Raw genomic sequence first — 19,277 nt, 5'->3', positions numbered from 1 at the left:
CCTGTTGCCTTGGCACGTAGACATGAGCAGACCAATTAAAAATGAGAATACATTGAGCTAGTTTGTCTTCAAAGAAAAAACTTGAACATTTTAGCGTTGAACGTCTCGCTTCTTTTGAAACCAGATATCACGCGTGAGGGATGGACCCGACTAAAAACGTTCGCTAGTTAATCACAAGTTAGCCTCACTCGAAACCATTCCCTGTTTTGTCATCACTTTGAGTCCAAATAGGACCATATTCAAAACAATGAACTTTATATTCTATTAAATATACTATAAAACGACATACAACTAACACATGAGGAGAGTGTTTATTGAGGCACTTCCGTTGCACAAACAGAGGAGTGGCCCCCTGCTGGCCATTGCAAAAATGCACATTACAGGATTCACTTTCCCAATGGAGGATTTGCTTCTTTTATGTACAGTTGAAAATCAACCTTAAGCTATAGCTAGGCATTAATCATTAATTAGAGCATCTACAGTAATCTTGTACTCGTAAACTAATAATGAGGAAACTAGTGACTGTAATTGTATCACTGTTAGGCTTTCATTTTTTTGATAAAGAAAAAAATAACAGGCATGATCATCAAATGATCCTGAGAAACAATGTACAATGATTGTTAATATGAGTTTTTAGGGCCATTCAAAATCACTTCTCAAGTATCCAGGGATATTACCTCTTAAGCCTCTCTTTGGAGAAATCCCCAGCTGAAGAGCAGTGAGGTTTATGATAGGAGAAATATTCTGCAGAAAAACAAAACAAAACTAGTGTTCAGCTGCCAAGTGTTTCCAACATCATGAACAAACTAACACTCAGTTTGCTGAATCAGATGCTTTACACCAGATTTGGAGCCATCACACTTTCAAGCTTGTCTGACTATCAGCTCCTGTGATGCAACAAGTATGAGTGTGTGTGAGAGCCGGTCGTAATTGCCAAGCCCTTGGGTTTCAGGTCACAGTCAGTCATGATCTTACCAAAGTCTTTTTTAGAATATTTATTATATAATTGAATGTATCTGGTGTTACTCAGTATATAAATAGCGATGCAATAGCGATGATGGTTATGATGGTCAGAGACAGGCCGCTCAATGGTCTCTTCCGAAGCTAAAGCCAAAATACAGCAGTGGCATGAATCTGCTTTATTGTGTACATTTAAGCATCGGTTAAAATGGGAAGTTAAACGGGATAACTATTTTCCTTCTCTGCCACTTCCTTACCCTTTTGGCTCAGTGCTGTGACATCACCTGTGTGGGAGGGACAAAGTGAAATTTCCTTAGAATGGAGGACAGCAGAGTTGAGGCAGAAGCAGCAACAAATGCTTTGAGTGTGCTGAAAAAGACATTAAAAGGAGAAAAAAGCAAGAAAGGAAGAAGCTAGAGACTGGTTGCCTGGTTATTCGTGACAGTGCTTGTGGCCATGACAATGACGATGATGAGGCGGTTAAAGTACAGTGCGAAACCCCGAGTCACACCGCATTTCGTTCTTGCATGTATTTAATGTAACACAAATGCCTCAGCGGTCAGCTTCATCAGTCGCTGTTTGCTTTTGTCCCACTGACACCACAACGGCGACAGAGCCGGGTCTGCTCCTTTAAACGAGCCTTTGCGCATAGCCTTCGAATCACCACAACTGCATCAGTGCTGGCTGGGTTGCCTAGCAACTGGACAGCACAGAGATCCCTGAAGAAAACCTCTTCCTCTGTATAAAACACAAGCTCGTGTGATTCTCCGATTGTGGTGTGCGCGTGTTGCCAATTTCCCAGTGTTTATGTTACTAATACGGGAAAAAAAAAAAAGATGTTGAAGAGGGATGAAATAAATAAATAAATTCGACGTGCGTGTTTCCATGCCGTGGGTGCGCGCGCGAGTGTGCCCGCATGCATGACTTGTGTGTGGGTGAGCGCCTTCGTGCGTAAGTGCGCGTGTTTCAGAAATGTGGCAAAGTGGAAGAAACGCACGGAAACGCACCGGCACACACTTCCAGCATCCTAATGGGCTTCAGAGAGACAATTCAGCGCATGAACAGCCTGTCGCTAAGGAATTCACCTTAGGTGTCCCCCTCCCTCCTCACCCCTTAGTAGGATATTTTATTTTATTTTAAAAGCAGAGATCCAAAAAGAAAAGAAAAGGAAAAACAGAAAGAAAACACAGGAGACGAGATTCCCTCATCATATCTCTTTGGTCATTGGTTCGGTGTTTCCAGGAGAAGACCACCGGACCCTAATAACGTATTCAAACGCCATTTAACGCCGGGCAGCGGAGGCAAGTGGACTTTTCAAATAGGTTTGCGTCTTTAACATGTAGGCTAATCCGACGTTGTGACACATTGCATTTGGTGTATCGGGGGGCCATCCATATTTCTCGGCATCTAATTTTTTTTCTCCACCAGAGGAGTGATATAGCCTGCTCTGACGTCTGCATCAGATATTACCCAGTGCTTTTTCAATGTGCATTTTCCCCTCAGTGACTTTGCGCTGATCTACATCATCATCAGCAGCAGCAGCAACAACAGAGGGGGAAGACAAAAAAAAAAAAAGAAAAGAAGCGGGGGAATGAAGATTTAATTTTTTTCTTTTCTTTTCTTTCTTTTTTTTGTAATACAAACCCACCGCTCCCCTCCAGACGACGAGCGTTTCCAAACTCAAACAAATATCTTTTAACAACATCACGTTGTGGAATAGTCTGGCGCCAGAGCATCGCTGGAACCATGCCTCATCTGCAGATTTGGACTGGGAAATTTCATCCACCAATTTGATCGTCAAGAGGCTGCTGCTCAGTCACTCATGCCCGTGTTTGTTTGGTTTGTGTTTTTTTAAGGGGGAAGAACACTTGTCATCACTTTTTAAAAGTATTAGGTATGCCGTTTTTTGAGCAAGATGTCTGATCTTCTGGTGTTGGTCGAGGGGCTCTGTGACCTGCACGGATTTCCATAGCCGGGGAAGAAGCAGCGGGGGCCAATTACCAGATTTTTTCTTTCTTTTCTTTTTCTTTTTACCCCCATCCCTAAAGCACATTTTAATGAAGACATCGCATGCATAGATGTAGACTAGTTTATTCGGCATTTTTAAAAGGCAATTATTTTTTGATTGCCGATTTTTACTTTGTGCATTTTCGGGAGGACCACTGGACCGGTTGGATTATAGGAACTATATAGAAGGATTTGTGGAGATGTTGGGTCGCCAAGAAGATAAATTATGTGGAATTTTCTCTGCTCTGGCGGCTTTGTCCTTCGTATGCTTTGTTCAAAGGTAAGAAAAATGTCGCTTGGAAGAAAAAGAAGAAAAGAAATTACGAACTGTCACACCCGTAGACGTGATTACCGGTCAATAAAAGGCTCAGATGTGGCAAATCGCATTAACGGGGTACCCAGGCCTACTTATTAGGGGCATTGCTGCCGATATATGCCCTATTAGACGGCGCTTTGGCGCGCGCGAGCGTAAAAACATGCGCGTGCACAACCAGAAGCCCATTGTGAAACGTAACCTACTCCCGATATCAAAATGGGGATATACATGTGTGTGTGTGTGTGTGTGTGTGTTGTCTGGGGAGACTGTGTAAAATGACAGCCCTGAGTAGGCACTGTAGGCTTGAGCGATGATTAAGCGATACAATCAATCAGCCGATCATCGATTGATTACGCTGTTCTAAGCAGCTGTCCGCAGCTGTGAACTACAGCACTGTATCCAGCAAGCAAGACCCTTTTAATTTTCAACGCCAACTAATGTTCGTATTCATACTGCTGTCGCCCACTTGCTCCTTTTTGTATATTCATATACGTGTTTCAATCTGATTTTGAGAAGGAATCCTGGCGGGTTGTCATCCTCTGCTGCTCTCCACATAGATGACAGGGTAGCCCTTTAACGTTGCAACGTATTTTTTTTTTTTTTAAATTCATGTGCCATGGCTTTTAAATGTTTACACCATTGCCAAATTACTGCACAAGACTTCATGGATAACGTCTCAGTGTCAGTCTCCTGATCAGTTCCGTAGTTGTTTTGATCTTAGAGGAACTGATGTAGCTTTCATCCCTTGTGGCCTACTCCTTTTTCATGGTCTGCAGCAACCTACAGCTTCCCTTATGAGAGTGAAATGCTCACTGAGAACACTGGGCTGCACCTTTTGACATCTGATTCCATTACAATAGTCTGGCCCAAGCAAATGAAAGGGTTTGATTTTTGCAGATTCCCTCATGATGCTGTCAGGTGTCAAACCCTCAAAGCCCTGCAACTGCCCAGGTTGATGAACAGCTGCACTGCCTATGAGCTAATTGAACAGTGATTCCCTGACTGAGCCGTGGGCAGTAGTGCTCCTGCCATACCAAGGGAGCAATTTACCCCCCCCCCCTCACACACTCACGCATGCACACCCTCCCTCTACACTCATTCAGCACCCTCCTTGTAATAGGGAACCTCAGCTGGAGAGCTGCTCTTTGCTAGGTGATGCAGGTCATGGCACCAATGTTATAGATGCCACTCAGACTAGAGTGGACTATGCAGTTCCTCCTGGGAGAGGTGGTCCGTCTCCAGGCTCAGACTGATGAGGCCCGTGCTTCTGACGGCACGATGGGAGGCTTTTTGCTATAACCTTGTGCTTATTAAAACACACGCCACTGAATCACGCTGGGCTTTTAGCTGATGGCGAGCCAAAGAAACTGTGACGTTGTTACACTTAACACCATTGTTTCTGAAGGACTGGCATCAATATAAAACGTTTGACAGGTGCACCATCATTGCACCCTCTCAACCGATTTGATGAATATGCTGTAGGTGGGGCAGAGGGGGATAATGCACAATGCAAAGCACGTTTTTCAAGCATTTCCAGTTATGATACAAACATGGGATTGTTTTAACATTTTATCAGGTGCACCTCAGAGTAACACAGAAAAAAAAAGCATCTGCATGGATTTAATTCTTTGCAGTGCTATTTTCTTTGCGTTTTGATTAAATCTGGAGTCTGGTAGTGAAATAATGTTTACTTTGAAGGACGTGGGATGCACGCGTGGATGGGATTATTTGTATGCGAGGTGTTGTTTAACATCCAAAGTCCCCTTCTGCCCTTTTGCTAACACCTCATCAGGGCTTCCTTTTCATATGTCACATTTGAAAAGGAATATAGAGTATGTGCAGCACAGTTTTCAGGCTACTATCACCCAGTAGGTGTGCTGTAGAGATGCATAATGTTTGTGATAAAAGTATTGGACACTTCTGCTTTTGCTGCTTAAAAATGCCTCTTGGATTTTCACCTCCCCTCCAGCTCCTCCATTGGAAGCGCCGGCATGTCTGTGGCCAAGACCACCGTGGACAAGTTGCTGAAGGGATATGACATCCGTTTAAGGCCTGATTTTGGAGGTACGTGTCATGATTACATCTGTTTATGGGGCTCGGGCTCCGCTGTCGAGGGTCTTAACAATTCAAGGTTTGGTCATGATGATATCTACGAGTCATCCCTAAGCCGAGAGCTGCCAAAGAGTTGGCCTGTGGCAAAAAAAAAAAAGAAAAAAAAAAAAAAGAAAAAAAAAAGATGGGGATGAGCTTTGAAGTGACTGCTACCATGTCATTACTATGCATCTATCCACATAATCGAAGATGGCTGCTCCTCCAGAAGTAGGGCATACATGGAGACGAGCCGTCAAACGCTTTGTCTTTTAAAATCTGGCAGACTGAATGCGCCGATTTTCAATACTTTTCTGAATGCACTTCTGATTAGAGATGTTTTATGGCCTCTGCGTTGCACATTACGCCATACATTTGGCCCATTAACTTTTACTGGAAATTATGCATTTGCTCATTACAATAATGTTTGCTTTTATGATTCTCTAAAGTATACAACATGGAAGACAACTCGTTCTTGTTTGCTACGTAGAGTGATTGTTTTACTGAAGCTATTTAACTAAAGCAGAAGTAAAGCAGTATGAAAATAGCTGGACAAGCTATATTCATTTGTTGGTACTTTAATAGGTAATTCGTTGGGTCTCTTTTGTGTAAAATGAAGGTTTGGGGAAAAAAATTCGATAAGAATTAAAGCTTTTCTTTTGCAAATGGACTTACAATGTACAGGATGAAAAGCCAGTGGTTGGTTTCCTTTTGACATTTAAGTTATTGAGATAACATAAAGTTAACATTTCCAGCTGTGGCAGCGTTGCTTTTGTTTTGCTGTAAAAAATGTTCAGGGTTGTAGATTTGATTGAATTTCATTTCAAATGTAAACAGACATACATTTGCATACATTTAGGAGGCTTATTTGGCTGATAGTGGTTTTCTTTAACATATATGATCTAAATTACGCTTATCAAATAGATGCACACTGTTCACCAGTACCTTTTTTTAAATATGCTGCAGGCTGCAGCTTGTCAGCCCTGTGACTACACTACACTTGATGAGAATGAGAGCAAGCAGTGAAAAACATATAGCAGGTGTGCCTCCTCATATAACCTTCGTCTGGTTGGCTGCTCTGATGAAGGCTTATGTGCCAAGATGTGTTAGGATGATGTTAGCTATTGTAACAACAACAAAAAAAACCCAAACAAACAAACAAAAAAAAGAAAAGAAAAAAAAATTAAATATGCTATGTTATAGTTGAGGTTAGGTCTTTGTTCTGTGTTTTGGAGTGCTGCCATTCCAGAGTTGTTTCAAAGACTCAGTGAAAGGAAATAAGACAAAGCAGCAATGAAATGCCATTTTCACTTTGCTTCCGACTGTTGAAACAAGCTTGTTATGCCTAGCAGTAGTTTTGGACATTGCACATTTCATTTTAGTTTTGCAGCCAATTTCAGTTGGGATATTATCACCCAGCAAGACCCAGCCCCGTTTGACGATATTAAATATCACTCAAATACAAACAAATGTTTCAAAGTCAATGTTTCTGCAACAGATTCACACATTCCTCGGCCCCATTTATGTAGCGCCATAGCTGTGTAGCTGGTGCTTGCAAATGCCAAGTCTATTGTGTTTTCTCTCTGGCGTTTTAATTTGTGCTTTCATGACAGTTGGCAGCAATTTGAAGAGTGTTTCGGGTCTGAACTCATCCTTATTGTCCCGCTCACCAGCAACAGTTTTGTAGCTCACCAGTTCCGCCATTCAAAGCAGACAAAAGAATTAAATGTGACCAAGAACTGTTGAATCTGTGTAGCGTTTTTGCTGTTGTTAAAGGTCAGAAAAGACAAAAAAAGCTGGATTCGGCATGTCGAATTGGCAAGCAAGCAACAATCACTTTACTTCGCCGTAATAACGTACATAATATATAAAAACACAATGCCATAATTCCCATCGCATATCTCTTGTGGGTGAATTACCAAAGTATGTATTAAATATCAGAATATAATCATGAATTTTGTGCATAGATTTTGAATAAAAATAAAGGTTTCTGTTCCGAAATGTTCAATGTTAAGAAGATATAGGCAGCGTTTTGTGTTATGTGAATGATTTCATTTTTGTGCAGCTGAGAAATCAGCAATGTTTTATATTAAAAAACAAATGGATGAACACTGCAGCATCCTCTTTTATCTCTATATCACCATCAATTCAAGTAAATGCATTGATTTCTGGTTCGACATTGAATGATATTAAATATCTATATTGATATTGATTGCCTAAAGATTTGTTAGTCACAGGCTGCTATTCTGTAGCAAGCTGCGAATGTGTTGGAGTAAGTAGAGCAAGTTTTAAGGAGTGAGTATCCCAGGCAGGGAGTAGCTGTGCTTTACCCTCGGGCCAGAGAGCTGTAGTCCATCATGTCTTAATATTTCCAACATCACTCAGCTGCTTCTGCTGTGCTACTTCTGCTGATGACCTTCAGCACTGGAGATTCAAGAAGGAGGATTTTAATTTTGGCACAATGCAGGACAGTGAGTGTGATTGCTATCGGCCTGGCCAACACCCATATTAGAAGTAAAGATCAGCCCAGAGGTGTATGTTGGTGGAAAAAGCTCGTGCACTGAGTGGTCAGAAACAGGATGATGATGCGTGATATTATTCGGATCGTTTATTTAAATGGAAAGTCCACTCTGCAGTCATTCCATTTGAACAGTGCTCTCCTCTTCCCATTGATCTGTGAACCGACTGGAATTCAAGATAATAGCTCAACAGTCCCAAATGACTTCTATACTATGATGATATTGGTTGAATTACTATTACTGTTTTTCAATTTTGCAGAAAAAACAGTTTGATTAGTGATCTCTTGCAAAAAGGGTGTGCGTGTCTTCTCTTTGGATTGTAGTCCTCGGTTGTAACCGCCTAACAAACCGCCCATGGTAACAGTGCTGATTTTTCGATCGCAATTCTGAATGATGCATTACATTGATTTAAATTCAGCCAGCGCATTGCAGACCTGGTAAGGAAAGAATCATTTTTTAAACACAGCAATATTTTTTTAAACACATTTGCTCTTTTTGAATCAGTTGTGTTTTCATACCAATGCAATTGCTGCTACTCAATCCAGGACCTGATTGTACGGAAATCTGTGTCTTGTATAAAAAAACAAAACACTCACAAGTTACCAAAGAATGGACGGTTGGTTGATCGTGTCGCTGCTCAGCTGCATTTCACAGCATCTGCCACCAGTACTTGCTTATTTGCTGCATTGATGCTGATGAGATCTATCTTTTCCCACTTAATGTTGAATTATAAAGAAATAAGGATGAAACATAGTTTTAATGACATTAAATGATTCTAACTTGCTTGAACTAAGCAGCAAATGGTGCATTCAAATGCTTTTCTTAAAATCTGCTCATTCCACGAGAACTTTCCAGCATACTGAAAAGTGTTGTGTAGACTTGTTTAGTCGGGCTCATAGGTGTGTTGTTCATGTAAGGCAGATGACTCACAGTGATGTATGACAGTGTCTTACAATTAATCGGAAAATAGTGGATTTTGGGAATATGCCCAATTTGGGGATACTAGTAAATCTGCAAAGAGAATAAAAGCTTGAACACATACTAAATGGAAAATAGGACACACTAATGAGACTATAGATTTTAAAAGTTCACAGACATTGTAGGGAGTAAGAGCAACCACTGCAGCAGTAAAGCTTTATTAGTTATTGGAGCACAGTGGTGCTGGTCATGTGTTTAATGATATTTTCTAAAACTGGTTGGTCTTTATCATGATTCAGTGATGATGATGCACCTTCTGTTGGGGTAGTCCCTGTCTTTGATTTCATAAAAACATTTGTTGGAAAATTCAAGGTAACTGCAAAAATACTAGAAATAGTCATGGAGGGCTTTGGTTGACTATATATGTTTTGGGTTATTACATTTGAAAGAGATGTATATTATCATAAGAATGAGGGGGTTTAAAAGAAATCTTTTCTTCTATTCATAATGAAATAAAGAAATATTGGAAATTGAATATTTTTTTCCACTTTCATATTTAACCACAGGTACAAGAATCAGATCCAGAACATGTAACATTTACACTCGTCTACTGTTCCACAACCATCCCATATGACAAATCTGATAAATGATTTAGTACTCTGTCGAGAGGAGGAGCAGGGGCTGTGGATGCACATGCATTTATTTTTCAAATCCATAAGCCGGTTAAGCTTGTTGAAGACTTGCAATTGTTACAATTACCTAAGATGATTTGCAGCGCCAGACTTCATCTTAATATACAGATAGTAATTTCTTTGTCTAGTACATGTTAATATGAGTGATCAGTTGATCTTTGAGAGTCTTAAGTCTTTCTCAGGTGACAGTGCATCTAGCGTCTATGTTTTCACTCTTTCAGAGTAGCTTGTAACATCAAAATCTACACAAGAAGGAGAACCAAAATGGCTCCAAAGCAGCCTCACTGGCAAAGCATTCTGCTTCCTTAAGCTGGCAATATTTTATCATTGCAGGTTTTGTTCGGGTGCAACCACTCAACACATGCCAATCGTATGCTACAGAATGCCAACACTCTTGAAACTGGCTGCATGTTATCAAGCAAATCAAAGAATAATCTCGCAGACTGGAACTCTGAGCCAGTGGAGTGAAGTAACTCATCAGTAAGATCACCTGCTGGGGAAAACAGACAGTTGACTCTCCATGGCACATGGTTGGCTACTCTTGACCAAGTGTTTTTGACAGTAATCCCCATTTTTCAGTGAACACGGGAAGCTCTGCTGCAAGGTATTCCTCATGCACCTCTGCACTTTGACAGCATTTTGATTATATAGGTTACAATGGCAAAGCCCCTTGGAAACCTGGGGCAGGTGCTGAAGAGCCAAAGAGTCTGTGTCATGCCTGAAAAAAGGCAATAGATCAGGTACCTAGTAAATAATCCCAGTGGACTTGTAACTGGTAAAGGTTCATTGTAGAAAATTGCAGCTATCAAGGAGACCACTGGTCTCAAGATACTTTTTGGGCACAAGGTATTTTTGCACATGGTAAAGTACGAGTTTTGAGATTTTTTTTTCCTACAGTTGACCCCACAATACTACCAGGTTCACAAAGAAATGAAGTATAAGTAGGGCCCAGAGCACTTACAGAACAGATTGCTTTACATTCAGTATACCTGCTAGATTATTATCATAAGCTGTAGACATCATTTTAAAAACAAAGGTCAGCATGTCTAAGAACAGACATTCATGCTATGGTGTGTAAAATATCTGAGTATGAGAACATTCGATGTATACTGTGCATAATGTACTATGCAAAAATCTTGTGGGTGCAATATAGATGCAAATATGGTCCAGAATGGTTACACCTCTCTTGCATCTAATGACAAGTGTCAAATTTCTATCTGAAAGAGCCCGGGAGGTGCCAGACTCTATCTGCACTCTTTGCTCGACATCTCTCACATTTTGCCAGCGGTGGCAGCACCAGTCCGACAACAATGTATCTGGTACCATGACTGTTGTCAGACATTAGACTTAAAAGGTCACAGTGATGAAGACTAATTTTTGTTATCATCATCTATACTGAGACCTGTGCTGGTTACCATTTTGAATGTATTGAATATATCACCCAGTTGACTGAATTAGCAAACTAGGTAGCGAGTTAGCGAGCAGAGCTACCTGTCAAGCAGAAGACCATTGAATCCTCCAATCACTTTCTGCTGGCTGCAACAATGTTAAGACAGCAATAGACCACTTCCTTATTGCAGCCTTTTCATGTACACATTTTGATCTCCAGAACTTCTTCTCTTTAGTTGTCCTTTTAGACAACATGAATTTATTGTGAAGAATTGCTCTAATGTGTATGCCGATTGCTATGAAATCCTGATGGTTTGGTCTGTTTTGGATGGAAGTCTTATCAATGACATGTTCAAGGTCCAGTCAAAAAGACCTAGAGAACGGTTGATGACTTGCTGGCAACCACCAGTCACAAGAGTTCTGCATCAAAAATGTCTCTGTAATTGCTTTGGTCCCTACTAGACTTGTGCGATATGTCTGCCTTGCTGCTGCAGACAAAACATTTCTCTGTTTCTGGTTTTCACACTTCACAGCTAGTTTCACTACTGCCTTGAGAGTAATTAGTGAGAGTTTGCAGACAAGTGAGGACTTCCTTACAAACTCCCGGCAACCGTGGCAATCTGCTAGTGACCAAAGCAATTGGATCTCTGTTTTCTGTGCTGCACTATATACCACTTTGTGACTGGTATCACTTCACTACTCCTGGTAACCTCTACCAAGCACTCAGCAGTCAACATTTTTTTCCTAATGACCCGTGATTGACAGGGGGCCACCAACCAATTTCTAGGTATTCATGATGGGAGCTTTAGCAATCAATTTTACAGCAATTGCCATTAGCTACTTGCCAACCAACTTGGGAACACACCTTCTTCCCTTCCCACCAGTGGTTGCCAGATGATCACTGACTGGTCTTTAGGCCCATGTGACTGAAGCCTTAGTTTTTTCTCTGCATCTAAGATTTTCTTTTAGAAAACAACTCAACAGCTTTATTTGTAAGCTAAGACTCTAATTTTAAAAGACAAGTTTGACCAAAGCAAATGAATGCCAAGTAACGTAACTAACTTTAGCTAGGCAGTGAATTAGCAAACAGCTAGTGCAGGGGCTGTAAAGCTTTCTGTCAAGCCGAAACTAAGAAAATTCTGCATCCATCTTCAGGGCTTTGAACTCTCTGAGGTTTCTAAGAATTTTATTCTCACAAACATGTGTTCTGTCTGATTTTCATTATCTTTCCTTCTGTGATTTCATTGCGATGCTCAGCATGTTAATATATTCCAGTTTTTTGCCCCTCGCACTCGCAATCATCCCTTGCCCCCACAACGCCTTTTCTGCTATTCAGTGCATGAGCTAGATCACCCCCTGTTGCTGACAGGCAGGCGCTATATAGATCAGTCTGGCATATTACTTTCATTAAAGATCCAGTGGGTATATACACCTTTTTCCTGTTTGTGATTTCATTTCTTTGTCTAATTTGTCGCTGTTACAAATTCTGCAAAATTGCACATCTTCCTTGTTGATTTTATATGTAAATGATTAATTAAGGGAGTGTCTGCATCCCCTTATGGCTAAATCAATCAGGCATCTGCTTGTGCGTACAATTCCTCAACAGCTGAGATTTATAAAAGAGGGTCATGTGTATGCATGGCTTTATAAAACTGACGAAAAGAATGCGCATTCCTGCCTTTACGCATACACAATTTTAGCCATTCGAATGGTTGCTTTTTAAAAAAAGATACCAATGCCTCACAGAATGGATAGGAGACCGTGAGGAGATATTCAAGAAGCCAGATTTAAAAAGTGTTCCAGATAGTGTACCCACTCCACCTTTATGAAAGAAAGAAGACTGTTTACAGCTGCTACAATTTATTATACAGTTTACCCCAACATTAGCCTGACCCTTCGCCAGTGTAGCCTGCTGTATGTTGCAACAATGTATGCCGATAAACAGGTGATAAATCAAAGAAGTTACAGAAATTCAGTTTATCTGCAGTTTGAAAACCATTGTTCGTTCATCTCTTCTGCCTTTCTTCTTCCGTCTCACCCTTTTATCTCACCCTTCTCTCATTTGCGTAGCCTTGCATGCATGCACACAAAGACACTCAAGTGTGCTCGAGAACTTGCATGTCTCTGCATTAAATCATTTTTTTCTCTGTCAAGTTGTCCGACACTTCAATAAAACTTGACTACAAATGCTGCTTATCTTGGATAACACAGCTAACCTTGGTAGTCATGCACCACAGGCCACACTTTGAATCACGGCTTCTCTGACACATGGCTTTAACGTGTTACACGATGACTTCATCATTTATTATGGAGGTTTTCATAAAAGTGATAGTCCCTAAAAAAAAGTAGTATATGAATTACCCAAACCGTTTCTTAACAGACCTTATAATCAGTCACATAATATGTTTATAATACTGTTTGGTGTTACCTTGTAGTGACTGTATTTTCTAGCAACAGCAAGAAAACATTTTTTAAGTTTAAAAATGTGACAGTATTATTACCTGCCTGATTTTCCTGCCACCATTTTATATACTGTGATTTCTTTTCTTTCTTTTTTGCAAGTTATTTAACATCATTTACTTTGCCCTGATTTATCTAAAAAATAAAAACAAAACAAAGGACTCAACAAGGAGTCCATTTCAATTCAGTTTGATTCAGTGTATATAATGCCCAAGTCACAACAACAGTCGCCTCAACGTGCTTTATATTGTACGACCCCACAATAATACCGAAGGCTCTACAATAGTCATGAATAGAGACTCTGGTTAGGCTAACTTGGGGGAGTCTGTCCTGATATTTGGTTCCTGGGTATTAATTATTGTATCACAAGACAATGTACTGCAATGTTGATTTTTTTCTCCCATGGTATGGGGATGTAGCTGTACCAAAAACTTAGTAGTTCGTACCAATACCAGTCGAAAAGTGTGTATTTCAGAATAACATAAGGATATTTAGTAGTTTGGATGATGTGGCTGAATTGAAATTCATTTACTTTGAATTACTCTAACAGATCTGGATTTCATCTCTTAGATGTTTTTCTAAATTCAAAGATGTGAAAAGCATGATGGCATCATTTGCATATAGCCTTTTGCATATCAGTTATAACCCCTTTTTGGCCTTTTTTAAAAAGTCTATATCGAAGTACGCTAGTCGCTATTTTCCATGTGTAATATGTGCTGTGCAGTGCATAGTGTTTTTGCTCATGCATTCTTTTTCTTACATGTCTGGATTGCCTACAGTACTGAAAAAACATGTACATTTTCAGAGTATTGTAGTGAGCATTGGTTTTGGTACTTCCCCTGCACAGAAGCTTTACCCTTTTTTATAAGTCTTATAAGCAAAAAATGTAAAAACAAACTAGAACACTTAAAATAGCAACAATCTTTGATGGATGGATGCATTTTGGGCCACATTACCCCACCATAATCTCAACATAGTTTGAGCCCAGACAGCAAAGGCAGCATGGTTTGAGACTGTCCACCAAAGCTCTTCATCCACTGTAAGTTTTAATCGATGCATTTAAAGATAGTTTGAAATTTGCACTTTTGTTTTTTCACCGCAGTATGCAACCACAGTGTGATCCTAAAAAAACCATGAAATTTACAATTTTGACTCAAATACTGTATCCCAGCTCTCAGGAGAAGCTTATCCTCCTCATTTAATCAGAATTCAAACAATGGAAATAATATAGAGAGATACATTTTGGTAATGATACCACCACCTATAGGTGTTACGGCATTTTTACAGTTGTAACAAAGTTGTTGTTTCTGCAGACGGAGCCTTCATTTATCCCCATCCTACTTACACAGCCATTTTGTCTCTTTGTTCATTAACCTTTTGTGAAAAGAATACTTATCAATAATACTCGACAGATCACCATATGTTCCAGTAAGAGACCTAGCAGAGGTCATGCACTGTGCTAAGAATGGTTTGTACTTTCAGTCAGGAAAAAGGGCATGGTGATCTGACAGTTTCATTCTGGCGAAAACAATTCCCTGTCCTGCTATCAGTGTGAACAAGCTAACAAATGGAAAAACAAACAAACGTCCAGTCAGTTGGAGACGATAAGAGGGCCAAGCTCAGCTCATTCACACATTCGTCCTTCTGGAGGACACATTTCAAATCAAGCTGTCATCATCACAGGAATGGGTTTTATGATCTCAGCTTCCACCATTAACACACCATGACAGGTGACATATCACAAATGCTGTAAAGATGTCATTCTTCCCGCAGAGCCGTGACCAAGTGTGGGACATCTCTAGATGACAAAAAAAGTGCATTTACTCAATCCAGCACTTCAGATTTTATGGATATACATGGTTAAATATGGTCTGGTGGGCAAATGTTTTTTAAGGGTTGGCAAAAAGGGTGTTCAAGTTCAAGTGTTGATCACGAAGAGCACTGAGTGAAGTTGAAAGCCCGGCCACTAAATATAGTCAGCAGATGTCCAGGGGGTGTTCTGAGGCAAGCATTTTTCAAATAGTGACTTTGAGATGAGCTTGTAATCATGGAGCGAATGTATTTTTAGATGACCAACCAATGTAGACAATACTTCATCATATCAGAGTAGACTAAAGAAACAAAGAACCAATCCTCTACCTACCTAAACGTTCTTTTAATTAAGAGGTTCAAATGGTTACAAATAGAAATCTTTATAAACATCATTAAATGGGGGAAGCTATCAGTGAAAGTGCTTTCCACAGTGTTTAATGTGGTTGCATAAAACTGTAAGTTACGCTACATGGGAATTTAATGGGAAACCACTCAGCAAAGACTTTGAAGGTCTTTATTTGATTAAAATGCACATTTCATCTTGCTGCCTTCATCATGCAACAAACACAGAAATAAGGAGCATTTGAATAGTTAGATAGGTTTGAAAAAAAAAACAAAAACAAAAACAGGTGTATCTGTCCATCTACCCATTAGGGTTGTTGGGAGACACTGAAGCCTGTTGCAGCAGTCACAGGCTAAGAAGTGAGGTGCACTCTGAACTTGTCACCAGTCCAAGGCTAGTGCAGAGACAGGCTACTATTCTTGCACTGACATTTAAACCTATGGCAAGTTTAACCAATTAACCTAATGTATTTGGACAGTGGAAAGACAGAGACAGAGTACCGGGAGAGAACCTACATGTGCACAGGGAAGATGTGCCAATTCCACACTGGACCCAGTTTTCCAAAATATTTCAGTCAATAATTCGTTATTTTTATTATTATTATTAGTAGTAGTAGTATTAGCAATCATTATTATTTCACCAGATTGTTTTGGCAGCATGATTTTAGCACAGCACTGGTATAGAGTAGCAAAAAACAAAAGCAAAATAGACAATTAAGTGCCTTGAAGCAACCCATATGGAAAAGAAATAGGAAAAACTTATAAAAGACTTGCATAAGATGTGGTCTACTTCATATAGTGAATCATATAAGGCAGCGGTCCCCAACCTTTTTTGCGCCATGGACCGGCTTATGCCTGACAATATTTTCACAGACCAGCTTTTAAGGTGTCGTGGATAAATACAACAAAATAAAACTAGTACCGGTACCGAAAAAAAGAAGATTTACTCATAACACAGGTGAAAAGACCCAGGAAAACCGAGTTAACGATAAAAACGATAACAAAATAACGCTAAAAACCCTGAAAACCATACATTTCACACCCGAGCCTCAACTCTCGCGGCCCGGTACCAAACAACTCTGGTCGGTGGCCCGGGGGTTGGAGACCGCTGATATAAGGCTTGTATGATTTACTCATGAAAGTGGCCACTTTCTCATTACTTTCATATATTGTTTTAGTAAGTATCCAAAACATACAAGTTTCATTTATATAATTTTTCAAGGGATCTTATATCTGTTTTCACTCTTGTATGCTTTTCATACAAGTTTCACACAAGACAGATACAAACTTTATACGATTTATATATATCTTTTCCATACGGGAAGTGTTGTTGTATTTTGGCGCCATATAAATATAAAATTGAGGTAGGCTAGGCACACGGTCATGTGATTCAAAGTCATTGTTCTTAGAAATGTAGAGTGTTCAGTTTCCCATGAAGAAGGCTAAATATATATATATATATATATATATATATATATATATATATATATATGTACTCTTAAGCATATTTTATATGCTCTTGAAGTGGTATTTTGCATATACTATAGTTTATGAGGCTGTTTCACAATATTCAGCTTTTTTCAGTGGATCTTGATTAGGTCAGCGTTTACATTGTCTTTCTGTCGTTCCTATACTGAACATGGGAAATAATTTAGATTATCAGCACAAAAACAGTTCAGTGATGCTTTACTAAGCTACTCTCCTACCTTACTTTGTCCTTGTCTGGTGTAATAAACAGTGATAGTGGCTTAGTGTGTCTTAAATGGTATTTTGTCGGTAGTGCAGCAGGGAGAAAATGAATTTCAGTGAGCATACTGTAGATGTGCATAAGCAGGATGACAAAGAAATGAGCCTGCAAAGAGAGCCTGTAAATGTCTAACAGAAGGTGCTGTGCAGGGGTAATTTATGAAGTGTTGTCTCGGTGTAGACAGCCCTGCAGATTTTAGAAATACATGTGACTAGTGGAAATTCCAAGTGGTGATCTCTTCTGTTATTTTTTTTTCTCTCCACGACTTTAAAGGTTCACACGGTTCACGGGAAGATGGAGAATTTTTCTGTAACAGATGGATTAATTAAAGTTCAACCGTGTACCTTTTAGGGAGAAAGGACAATAAAGGACACCCTGTCCGGGGACTGGAATGTCACAGCAGCGTATAGCTCCACTGGGAATAAATCTGAAACCATTACAGAGGTGACTGAATCCCTGGGGAATTCTCTGCGGTCGTGGGGCATTTTATGTTTTATGGTGGTTATGAGCATTAAAAAAACAAAAATTAAGTAAAACAAAACCAAATAAAAGTAGCACAAAAAGAATTTGGTGTTGAAAACCAATATGTGATTTTTAGTTTAAAATACAGTGTTGTGTTACAGACACAAACATCAGATGCCATCAATGCAATTTTTTATTTAACACATTTAATTGATATTATTAGTTTAAGGCTTTTAACCTTGGTCCCTATGACAGTGTCAGAATGCACCATCTGTGAGCAGCTGTTTTAAAGGTGTGTCAAAGGCGGGCTGATAACAGTGAAAAAAATAGTCTATTTTTTTCGATTATTTTTCGATTATTTCGATTATTTCGATTATTTCGATTATTTCGATTATTTCGATTATTTCGATTATTTCGATTATTTACTGTGTCACAATAAAGGGAAAATTGTTCCAGTCTGTTAATAGAGCAGCATTTCTCACATTTATACTATAATTATATGCAGAACAGAATGTGCTAGTTGGATAATAATAATAATTTAAAAATTTTTCATGCGCTCCTACTGTACATTGGAAGTGTCTTGGAGCAAGAACATCAGTCAGCTATAGAGCTGCTGCTGCTGCTGCTGCTGCTGCTGCTTGATGCTACCATTAACAGTTCTGAGGTGGTATGTATTATTTATCATTACACATGAAACGACACAAAGACATATTTTTAACAACAATAAAAAGGATCCGCAATTTGACTAAGAAATGAAATACATCACATTCTTAACCTAATTTCTCACAATTCTTTACAGATTACATGATACAATGTTTCTTTGTCGTTTTGTTATTAAGTTACCAGAATTTGTCTGAAGTTTAAACACCTAAAAATATAAGAAATAAAGGCTAATTTTGTTCAAATTTCTAACAAGTGTTGCTTCTTTGAATGAAAAGAAAACCCCAAATCGATTCTATTTCGTATTTAAAGTGTCAAGGGTGTTCCATAGACATTGTACATGTACCAAAACACTGTAAGAGTATAAAACTTTCTATATTTATTGGAGACTTCAGACTGCAGGAAGTCATATTGCTTCCACAGTCGATAACAATGCTCCGTTCTTGTTTTCTCCACAACATGTATTTTTTCTTGCATCCTACCATAAAGTCATTTTGACACAAGACTTTAATGGTTTCAAATAAAAGAGGATCACGGTAGAATTTTGCAGTTTAATGATCTCAACCATTAAAAAAACATCAATGGCTCTCAGGACCACTTGTCAGAGCGAATCAGACTCTCTACCTGTGCGGCAGCTTGTGACTACAACTGTAATTGCCGGATCCCGAGCTATAGGCGGTCCAGCCTGTGGACATGTCATCAAAGAACGGCCACCTGCCATATCTCTCTGCCATATGCAGCTCGGGTTTTGCTGATCTCATTTCCCATTGACCTCAAATGAGTCCCAGTTGCAGCTTGATCTTGTTTGTAATGGATAAGTGGTAAATGTAGCCATGAAACAGCACATCGGTTTCAGCGAGAGTGGTGAGTAGAATGGACACCTAATTGACTGCATATAAAAGGCG

At 39.5% G+C, this 19,277-nt stretch overlaps 1 protein-coding gene across 2 annotated transcripts in view; it reads left to right on the top strand.

Moving 5' to 3' along the window:
• Positions 1–1,889: 1,889 nt before the first annotated feature.
• gabrb4 (gamma-aminobutyric acid type A receptor subunit beta4) overlaps positions 1,890–19,277 on the top strand; it is a 61,857-nt gene continuing 44,469 nt past the window's right edge. Inside the window, exons 1-2 of one of the 2 annotated variants that reach the window (XM_085174593.1) lie at positions 1,890–3,247; positions 5,253–5,347. In XM_085174593.1, the coding sequence (XP_085030719.1) occupies positions 3,168–3,247; positions 5,253–5,347 (175 nt within the window). In that variant the 5' untranslated portion in view covers positions 1,890–3,167. The remainder of the gene's footprint in view (positions 3,248–5,252; positions 5,348–19,277) is intronic. The other variant, XM_085174592.1, reaches the window with a different exon arrangement.

The sequence above is a fragment of the Neolamprologus multifasciatus genome, chromosome 10, assembly GCF_963576455.1.
Source record: "Neolamprologus multifasciatus chromosome 10, fNeoMul1.2, whole genome shotgun sequence".
Classification (NCBI taxonomy): Eukaryota; Metazoa; Chordata; class Actinopteri; order Cichliformes; family Cichlidae; genus Neolamprologus; species Neolamprologus multifasciatus.
This window is presented reverse-complemented; position numbering and strand designations above follow the sequence as displayed.